Source organism: Acomys russatus, chromosome 15 (genome assembly GCF_903995435.1).
Source record: "Acomys russatus chromosome 15, mAcoRus1.1, whole genome shotgun sequence".
NCBI classification, from domain to species: Eukaryota; Metazoa; Chordata; class Mammalia; order Rodentia; family Muridae; genus Acomys; species Acomys russatus.
The window spans coordinates 57,032,420-57,043,104 of record NC_067151.1 but is presented as its reverse complement, the minus strand read 5'-3'; the positions used below and the strand labels follow the sequence as shown (position 1 = coordinate 57,043,104).

The window sequence follows — 10,685 nt, the reverse complement described above, 5'->3', positions numbered from 1 at the left end:
TTACAGACCTCGCAGCCACCGGATATCCTTACTGTATAACTGGCAGTAGCTATGTGGCTGCACTCGCGTTTCCTGACAACCACAGCATTATTTCCGCTAATATCCTGTTCAAGGCCTCGCTCTGGGCTACAATTCATTGCCAGGACCCCTCCCCACCCCCCCGCGCTACTGCCCCTCCCCCTCACTGCGGCCCGGTGTCACCAACAAAGAGAACCCCTTGAAAGTTCACGAGAACACCCTCTCCTCGTGGGCCGCGAGTCCCGGCCCCTCGAGTGGAGCGCTGGGGGCGGGGGGGGGCCCTCGGGCACGTGCTGCGCGCCGAGAGCGTTCGCATTGTCCTCGTCCCTCCGCTCAGCGCCGCGTTCCATCCCCTTCTATCTGCCGAGCACACGCACTCCGGGGGCAAGCGGTGCGCCGGCGCTGAGCAGCAGGCCAACAGCTGCGGGGGCGGGGCCAACAGCGGGGGGCGGGGCCGGGGCGCGGGGGCGGGCCCGGGGCGCGGCTAGGCGGCCGCGGCGCCAGCAAGCGAGAGAAGGAGATCGCTGCGAGCGCGGCGAGCACCAGCATGGCGGGGCTCCGGCGCCCGCAGTCCGGCGCCTACCGCCGCACGGCCGCTGCCGTGAACCTTCTGCTGGGCGTCTTCCAGGTCCTGCTGTCCTGCTGCCGTCCGGGAGGGGCTCAGGGACAAGGTCAGCCCGTCGTCGAGGCTGGCTGTCCTCGCCGCCCCGCCCCCCCTTTCTTTAAGGGAACTGTTGAAATCTGTGAGCGTTTGCGGAGGAAGGGGACCCGAGAGGCTGGGGAAGACCGGTTGCTGCAGCCCAGCGACCGCAGCGTTCCTCTCGGCGGCCCTAGGCCGGGCCAGGAGCGGGCAGCGTGGGGCTCGGGGACCGCTAGCCGCGCGCGTCCCGGAGCCTTTGTGCGCGGGCCCCTGCGCCCCGGGCGCATCCCCCGCTTTGTGTGGCGCGCGGGTGCCTCGCCGCGCCCGGCTTCCTGCAGCTTTGTTTCCCCCAGCCCGGTGGCCCGGGGGTCGCTGTGCCTGGTGCGGCGGCCTCGCCCCGTGGTCGGGACCAAGCCCTCACGCCCTCTCCTCTTTGAGCGACCCTAGGGCCGCCGGCTGGGCATTGTATTTGCATCCTCGGTTCACCCCTCCGGTAGCCTCCCCCTGTGAGAGGAGAAGGAGACTTGTTTGGGGGCAGGCGGGTGGCACGGGGGACGGGGAAGGAAACAGGAAGCGTTTCTTTTCCGTGCATTACAAATGCGATGTGTTTTTTGGTGTCCGTGCAGCGATTGAGCCCTTGCCGAACGTGGTGGAGCTGTGGCAGGCAGAAGAAGGGGAACTCCTGCTGCCCACTCAGGTGAGGAGGACCAGGTGACAGGGCGGGGGTGTGCTAGGGAGGAGAGGCCTGGAGGTTGCCGGCCTTCCCCCAGTGGCACAGGAGCACTCCGGTCACTTTGCAAGGCAAATAAACGGTCGTGCGGAGCCCGAACACCTGGCAACGGTGGCCCTTCGGCCTCCTCCCGCGCCATGTGACAGGGTGTGTGAGTCAGGCCCGCCGCAAGTTCAGAAGGTGGGTGCTCAGGCCACCGCAGGAGCGTTGTGTGTCGCACAGCCTTGCGCCTGGCTAGTGGCGGGTTCCTTGGCTTGCTAGTGGTCCAGGGTGGGCGGAGGACTTGTTTGTGGGTCTACACTGCTGTCTCTAAGCATTCGGGTGTGGTGTGGATGGCAAGTGGCTGGAGGGACAATGGGAATATTGATTTCATAAATGTTAGTGAGCGGTACTTGCTATTAGCCTAAGTAGCTTTGGGATGAAGAAGTAGTGACTTTAAAGGAGTGTAATCTTGGATTCTCTCCAAGTGTCTTTAATTCCTGTTAGAATACACCCACTTAAGAACCTGAATTTCTAGTTTTTCACCCCCCCTTCCCCGCGATGATACAATGATTACATGTGGAAAAATAATTGCTAACGTTTTATTGGGAATCTGTAGCGTAGAGGGCTTCAGGCTGCAACGGATGTGGCACTGCAAAGCTTTTGTCTTCAATTGAATGTTTCATTGACTTGCAAAAGGTACCCATTTAAACATAATTTGCATGACTGTTTTTCAACAGCATCACAGTAGAGACCCAAAATGCATTTTTGGGGGGGGGGCGGTGTATGTGTGTTGAATGATAAGAGAGCATTAGCTTGCCTGTGGTACATTTCAAAGTGTTTATTACTTCCCTGCCCGGGCTGGTGGCAGCATTAAAATCTAGATGTTGAAGTCTACCTTCCCTGCAGTCCCAGGCCTGCCGTTCCTCCGCTTAAGGGCTGGCCTCGAGATATGTGGAGTATTCATTTTGACCAGGGCTAATGAATAGCAGCTTACAGGCAGAGAGGTGGTTTGTTTATTTATTTATTTATTTATTTATAAGATAATTTCCCAGCTCTTTCCTGAAGGCTGACAGGCTGCAGGAGAAGCTGAGAAGCAGCCTTTCTCCTAAAAGTGTATTCCCACATGGGTTTTTAACCCTTGATCCTAAATAATACATCTGTGTTTGAAAAGAGAGGAAGTTAAAAACAAAAACAAAAACAGCAAAACAAAGCAAAACCAACAGAGTCAGAATCATCTGTGACTGAGAACCTACACTTGGCACTTGGTGTGTTTACTTTAAATTGTCATATTTGTGAATATCAGCTGCTCAGCAGTTGAGGCATGAGTGACCTTTGACCCAGAGAATTTCTTCACTGTGCCCTGTGCCTGTAGTATGCCAAATGCCATTCCTGGTCCCTACTCCTTGGATGCCAGTGACACTTTCACCACCATCCTTTTGTTGTCCCTCTCCCCACTCTGCGTGCTTGTTGTTGTTTTAAAATAAGTTCTTGCCATGTTGCCTCAGATTCCTCCACTTGAGCCATCCTCTCTGTTTCATTCCTGCGTTAGCTGGAGTTATAGGAACGCATGTCTTCCATTGGACCTTGATCCAACCACCAGTTTTACCAAATGAGAGTGTCTCAAAGTATCTAGGGCAGCAGAATTTGCAGGCCAAGATACAGGGTTGTGCCTTTGCATTTGGGTTCAACTAAAGCCTTTATGTCTGAACAGGGTAGTGATGGGGAGGCCAAAGCAAACAGGAAAATAAATTATAGACAATACCTGTTTCTGCCTCTGTGAAAGATACATTGTTTGTGCTCAGGAGTAGAAATGTCAAGGCCTATGGTGACGCTAATTACTTCGTTTATAGGCTCAAAAGTAATTTTATAAAATGGTTAGTTTCTGGCTTGATTTTATTTACTTGCATAGTGCGGTTTGTTCTGATTAAAAAAAAAAAAAAAGGGTAGGGTTGAGAATGTGTCATTCCAGAAGTCTCGCCATAGAGACCGATAGCCAAGGTATTCTAGCCAGTGCTGTGGCGAAAGTGAAACTGGAGCTCACAATAGTTTTCCGCACATAGCATCTCTGTATGCATGCCCTTTAGATACTGTCCCACTGCGCACATGCTGCCTGGGCAGGGAGGAGGGCGTGTGTGTGCCTTAGATACAGACTGTTCTAAAGGAGTTCTTTCAAAGAACTTAGAATTATTTTCAAAAGGTTTTCTTGTGGATGTCACAAGAGTCTGTGGAGAATACTTATTGTGTCATGTACATTTTATACCTTCCATTCAGGAAGACTAGAAAATGGCTTTGGAACCTAAAAGTTGTAGACCAAAGGTTTGAAATTGGAACATCAAGATATCATGTTCAATGAACAATAGAAATTCCCAATATTGATTATTTACAGTTACTTATTTGGACTTTTTTTTTTGTTTTGTTTTGTTTTGTTTTTAAATGAGACTCTTAACTGATAAAGAAGTTCTTACTTTCATTCATAAAAGAAAAAAAAAAAGTGAAGTCAGCCAGAGGTGGTGCAGGCCTTTAATCCTAGCACTTGGGAGGCAGAGGCAGGTAGCTCTCTATCAGTTCAGGGCCAGCCTGGCCTACAGAGGGAGTTCCAGGACAGTGGGGGCTTCACAGAGAAATTCTGTCCCCCCCCAAAACCTCAACTATTCAACAAAAACAAATCAAATCAACCAAACAGACTAAATGTTACAAGCTGCCAGACCCTCTTTGTCTCTTAAGTGTCTAGGTATGAATTCTGGTGAGTCCCACTCAACCTGTTAAACTCATCCTTTTATTTGTTGCTAAAGATTGAACCCAGGGGCTGGAGAGATGGCTCAGAGGTTTAAGAGCACCAGCTGCTTTTCTGAAGGTCCCGAGTTCAATTCCCAGCAACCACTTGGTGACTTACAAACACCTGTAATGAGATCTGGTGCCTTCTTGTGGTGGGCAGGCACACATGTGTGTAGAATACTGTATAAATAATAAATCTTTAAAAAAAAAAAAAAAAAAGATTGAACCCAGGACCTTCCATGTGCTAAACACATGTTCTAGTCACTGGGCTGTATCTGGACCCAGCATACCTCTCTTTTTTTGTTACCAGTTTTCTCATCTGTAGAGTCGGATTTCAGAGGAGTTCCAGGTTGCTTGTCGTCTTGGTGGTTTCTCGGCCAACTCATAAGCTTGGTCATGGAAAACATAAACACTTTCCCTTGCTGAAGGGGCTGAACCAGCGCAGATAACTCAGTATGATAGGCTGTGTGGTGAAGCTGATACTGATGTGTGTGTGTGTGTGTGTGTGTGTGTGTGCGCGCGCGTGTGCGTGCGTGTGTGTGTGTGTGTGTGTGTGTGTGTGTGTGTGTGTGTGTGTGAGAGATCCAGAGCCTTGTGCATGTTAGGCAAATGATAGCAACGAATTAGATCTCCCAGCCCTATTTATATATTTTTGTTATGTAGTCTCCTGTGGTATAGTAACACTAAAATTTATTTATCACTCATAATGAGAGGAAAGAGAAACCCATTTGGTTTTAATGTTAGACTTACAGGTCCGCCTGCCCCCTCACTGTCCAGCACACTGAATCCAAAGTGATGTTGATGGTCCAGAGACCACAGAGGTCTGGTCTTCTCATTAGCTGCCTAGTGGTAGCTGCCTTTGTGTAAGGTGACAGACTTTGTGCACCTTACTGATCCATGTAATGGAGGGTGACAGTCCCTTACCCTGCTCTGGCCTTTGGGCCTCCTGCAGTCTGACCTTGTCTCTTTCTCCTCTCACTCCTCTGGGACTCACCCTCTAGCCTGGGTCCGGGCCCACTGAGTCCAGTATGTTGTCTGTGGTGTGAGCCATGGCACACAGGCACCTCATGCCTGGGTCCTTTGTGAGGCTTGGATTGCTGTGCGGTGGCCATCATCTCTTCCTTTCTGAATTTCTTGTGGTGTTTTGATAACCATGTGTGCCATGGTGTCCCTCCTGGGCTTCCATACAAGAGTCTGATTGCTGACGTTCAAGGGTTCTGCTGTGGCCACAGTATTTCTTATGTAGTGGGCATTCAGTCGTCACACGTGGCGCCTTTGGAGGAGAGGCAATTGTCATATCTGGCCCTGCTTCTTATTTGTTGCCGAAGATACTCAGTCCTGAAGATGGCAGATGAAATGCCTAAGTGTTCACTGGCCTGCTATTGTGAGAACCACATTTGCTGCTGATTTCAGCAAGAGTCCCCCAGCCTTCATGGATTTACTCATGACTGTGCAGAGTGGAGATGGAGATGGTTGGGCTGGCATGGGCCTTGGTGGGCCTGGCTTGGGGCTCTGATGCCCACCCATGTAGTCATTGGCACCACACAAGTGAATGTCCCTAACTTAGGGATAAAGAATAAAACTTTGTCTTTAAAAATACCATGTCTTGTTGATCCACCCCACCCCCACCCCTGCCCCCTTAATTCTGAGGGGGTGGCTAATAGAAATTGGCAGAAAGTGAAACCAGAAATGGTACAGTGAACACGTGTTTGTTTGTTTGTTTAATCCCAGGTATAGTGTTAGGTAATAGCATGCAACTCCGAATCAGTGAATCATTAACTAGCATTTGGAAAACTTTTTGTCAGAGAGGTTTATTTTTGGCCTTGACAACACTGAAAAATAAGCATCATTTAAGCGCTGTGTTCTTCACTCATAACTGTACCCTGTAGAGTGTAAAGAGTTTTGCCTGGATTTATAGCTAAAGACAGCGAAGTACAGTGCAACTAAATAAATCACCTGCTGCGGTGAGGGAGTCTTCGCAGGGGAGGATTTGAACCTGGGACATGTTTAGCTCCAGAGCCTGCGCTTTTGGCCATGATGATGTATTTCAGTGCCACCGGACCAGCACTGTGGTAGTAGTGGCAAAGTGCCTGTGTTGGAGGGAAATAACTTGTTCTATGAGCTAGAGAAAGTTGCTTAGAAGTTTTCAGAGACCCCGAGAGCTATTAGCATCTCAGAGACAGCTGGGTTGTACTGCGCCTGCTGGCTGAGTGCTGTTTCAGGTGCAGGTGGTGATGCAGTAAACTGAAACCCCTGCCCCTGACGCCCGTGGCCTCAGAATGGGGCATATGGATGATGAGTGAGACGCAGAAGAAGCACGTGGTGGTGATGCCGTCCGTTTGAAGAGCGTGTGTGTTGTATGCAGACCGGAAGAGACAGTGATGGGGATGTTTGTTTTGCTTGAAGAGGTTCGTGTCTTTTTTGAAAAGATACGTGAGCTGGTCCTTGCAAGCAGCCTGGGGTTGAAAAAGCTGGTGCAAGGGCCCTGGGGCATCGGAACAGGTAGGAATAAAAAGGATTGGATCTTATTCTTTGAGGGCTTGGTTTTACTGAGCAGATAAAGCTAGTAATGCCTGGGTCAGTCTTCAAGTGCTGAAACTAAGAACGGAGAGGAGGGCAGTGTCTCCCAGAAGGCTCACTTAAGGCCTAAGGCAGAAGGGGCCCAACCCTGAGTATTACATGGTGGACAATGTAGTTCAGTTTCTACTGTGACATTTTAAATTGCAACCAAGAGCCTGCTAATCTCGGGGGGGGGGTCATGGGGGCATGGGTGTGTCAGGGTCAGTGCTGTGCTGGGTGGATCCTTCCTAAAAGTGCTTGGAGTATATCTCATGAACACTAGGGAGCTCTGGGAGCATTTTCCGTTTAACAGGGTCTCACTGTTAGCCCAGACTAGTCTGGAAACTCTCTACCCTCTTGTCACAGCTTTTGGGTCAGTCATCCTCAGGCTCCTTGTAGGGTACTGAGCAGGGACTCTTAGGAGGGGTCTACTGTGGGGGGTGTGGCTAGGAGTGATGTGGAGGAAGATTGATATTGATTGTGTTGGTGTTTGCAGGATAGACTGGAGGCAAGCTCCATAGCGTAGCAAAAAGCCCTGGAATGGTATGGTAGTACAGGCCATTACATTGATGGTGGCCTAGTGGGCAGGATAGAGGATGGACAGAGCTGGATTTCTTGTTGGAGGTGGAGGGAGGGGAGCAGTAAAGGGTTTACCTAGGGGTTAAGCACTGTGATGGTGCCCTCAGCAGAAGGCGGGCTGGCTTTAAAAAACAAACCCAGAAGCTTCTCTGCAGGCACTTCTGACACTGGCCTGTCTGTGTTCGCTGGGGAGCGGAGCATGAGACTGTGGAAGTAGTAAGCAGTGTGGCCTGGCTGCAGAGTCACTGTTGGGACTGGCTGCTAGCTTGGTGCAGTGCAGAGCAAAGCTTGCCTAGGAGGCTGGAGGCTTGGCCTTGGAGACAGATGGGCATGGGCGCAATGTCTGCAGAGTGACTGAGTGAGAGGTGGGGCAGCCCCTCTTGACAAGCAGTCTTGGCCTTGTGATTTCAGTGTGGGTTAACATGCTGCTGCACTTGTTTTAAAGGCTTTATTTACTTTTACTTATGTATAGATGTTGGCGCCTGATGAGATCCAGGAGGCTAGAAGTTACAGGTGGTTATGAGCTGCCTCGTGCGCCGGTGCTGGGTCCTCTGGAAGAGCAGTAATGGCTCTTGACCACTGAGCCATCCCTCCAGACCCAACATGCTGACGTTGTAGTGCAGAGGACCTAGGACTAAGAAGCAATACCTGGGTGGGGCTGGAGGGTAGAGGATCAGCTACACTAGGCCAGAAAGGAGGAGCTAGTAAGTTGGGGCACCAGATGCTCCAAGGAAGGATAATGCCACTGCAGGGAGCCTGGGGGGGACACTGGCTGCTTACTGGCCTTGCCTTTGTTCAGTGTCCGCCCCGCAGATGTTTCAGTTGCCTTTTCCTCCTGCCATACATGGAAAAACTTTTAAGAATGGTGTTTACTTAGTTTACAAAATCAGCAGCCTTTTTATTGATGTCAAAGTATATCTCATACTCATTAACAGCATTCTGAGCTAAACAATGTCTTTTGTCTTCAGTGAAATTACTATTTATTATTTATTTGTTCTGGAGACAAGGTCTCACTATGCAGTCTTGCTGGCCTCAAATTCACTCTGTATACTATGCTGGCCTTAAAAAACTGTGTTTTTAAACCAGTAGGTTATTTACTTAACTTACATACTGAAGTAAGAGACCACTTTGTGTCAGTTTATGGCTTTGTATTGCCAATTATAACATCATTTTTAAAAAAAGGATTTTGTTTTTGTTTGTGTCTGTGTGTCTGTATGTGAGTATGTACGGTGCCCTCATAGGCCAGGAGAGGGCATTGGATTCCCAGGAGGTAGGGTTACAGGTTCTTGTGAGTTGTCCGACATGGGTGCTGGGCACCAAACTTGGGCCCCCTGGAAGAGCAGTGAGCACTTGTAACCACCGATCCATGCCAGCAGTGCCCAGCACACGACCACTGTAAATCTCTGTTGACTGTTGTGCCGGTCACTGCAGCTCACCATCCCACTGTTGGTGATTGTGTTTCTTTGAAACGGTTGTTAATGGATGTTCTTTTACCACAGGGTGATTCTGAAGAGGATATGGAGGAGCCCCCTCAAGGACAGAGGTAAGGAGAGTGGGAGCAGGTCACTGCCCGCCAGGCACGCTGCCTCCCTGGAAGTGTCTCTGTATATGTGTTTAATATTATCTATAATGTGCCTTTCTCTGACCTCTTTGACCTCCATCTAGTATACATTCTTTCGTCATTAATCTGGTTTTGTTTTAAAATGGTACAGAAGACTGTTGCCAGTGTTCCCTTGTTTACCGTGCCCCAGCCTTGCTTTTCCCGTGGTATATTTATGCTTTCTTTCTTGTTCAGAAACATCTGTTGAGGTCACACTCTGTGCTCAGTGCTGAACAGAACACACAAAACAAGACCTGTATTGCCTTGTATTGTGTATAGTGTGGCAGTCAGTGATAAGAATGCGGGGTCGGTAGCTGGGTAGTGGTGGCGCACACCTTTAATCCCTGCATTCAGGAGGCAGAGGCAGGCAGATCTCTGAGTTTGAGGCCAGCCTGGTCTACAGAGCGACTATCAGGACAGCCAGGACTACATAGAGAGAGCCTGTCTCAAACAACCCCCCAACCCAATTAGGTTCTTTTCCCTGCCATTGTGTGTGTGTGTGTTTTAATTCTTATTTATCTATTTAGTTTAGTGTATTGCTGAAGATGAAACCCTGGACCGTGTGCATGTTACACACACCACCCTTTTCTTCCTAATTAGGACTAGTTTTAGTTTGTTCTTCTTCTGGAGACAGGATCTCATGTCGTCTGGGCAGTCCAGACCTTGCTCTGTAGCTGGCCTCCAACTGCGCATGCCTCTGCACACTGGGTGCTGGAGTTAGATGTGTGCACCGTCACACCCAGCTTGGGCAGTTTCTCTCTGTCGGTTTTCTTTCTACAAGTCACATTTGTCCCTTTACTCATTAATTGTGTGCGTGAGACAGACAGACAGCCTGCGCCCACGCCCTGTGGAATGTTCGTGGAGGTTAGAGGACGTGAGGGCGTGTTCTCTGCTGCCACTGCGTGGGGGCTGGGGTTGAACTCAAGTTGTTGTGAGTGAAAGCAAGGGCCGAGCCATTTGGCAAGCCCTCTTGTCAGTTTTCCATTGGCTTAAAGGTATTGGATGGCACATGTATGTATATATCAGTATGTGCACTCTAATGTGTATGTAGTCTGTATATTTGCTTATAAAGAGTGAATTAGTTTCACTAAGTGTAGTATTCACATTTATTGCTTGCAGGATGCTCCATTTTCTGTTTCATTTATTTCCTTTAAAAAATGCTTGCTACCTCCTAGCACTTGGGAGCCAGTGGCAAGCCAGTCTTTGTGAGTTCAAGGCCAGCCAGGGCCACATAGAGAGAAGACTGTATCTCAAAACAAAGCAAAACAAAATCAGGAAAACAATGGTTGCTCCCTACACTTCTTGGTAATGACTGCATTGAGCTGTAGTTCATTTTCTGTATGGCTTACCCATTTAAAGTTGTAGCGTGTTCCCAGTTGTACAGTCCTCACAGCTTTAGAATGTCTCTGTTTTCTCCAGGACGCCTTCCCCTTCAGTGTCAGCCTCTGCCTTCAGGCTCAGTAGCTCGTGGCTCACAGTTGGATCAGCCTGGACTTCATTTTGCTGGGGGCACTTATTCCAATATTTCACTGTTATTTTTGTCCCCAGCTGCTTTGCTTTTAACCCACTTTCTGGCTGTTTTTCTTTTGTTCAATTTCTTTGTTCGGCTTTTTGGGCTTGAGATTTTTTTTTTTTTCCTGATGTGTGGTGATTATTATGACGCCGGTAGAAGGCTCCTGTTAGTATCCATTTCTAGAAATGCAGATTCTGGAGTTGTCAGAGTTACCTCAGTGCGGTGTCACATGATGGCTAAATTAGTCGCCCACCCATTTATGAACTGTTTATTGACTATCAACTGCAGA

General features: G+C 49.2%; 1 protein-coding gene across 1 annotated transcript in view; it reads left to right on the top strand.

Annotated features, from left to right (window-relative positions):
- The first annotated feature begins 523 nt into the window (after window positions 1-523).
- The window catches only part of Tmem131l (transmembrane 131 like), a 132,293-nt gene continuing 122,131 nt past the window's right edge, over window positions 524-10,685 (top strand). Inside the window, exons 1-3 of the mRNA XM_051157365.1 lie at window positions 524-689; window positions 1,285-1,355; window positions 8,783-8,826. Coding sequence (XP_051013322.1) covers window positions 566-689; window positions 1,285-1,355; window positions 8,783-8,826 — 239 coding nt within the window. The 5' untranslated portion in view covers window positions 524-565. The remainder of the gene's footprint in view (window positions 690-1,284; window positions 1,356-8,782; window positions 8,827-10,685) is intronic.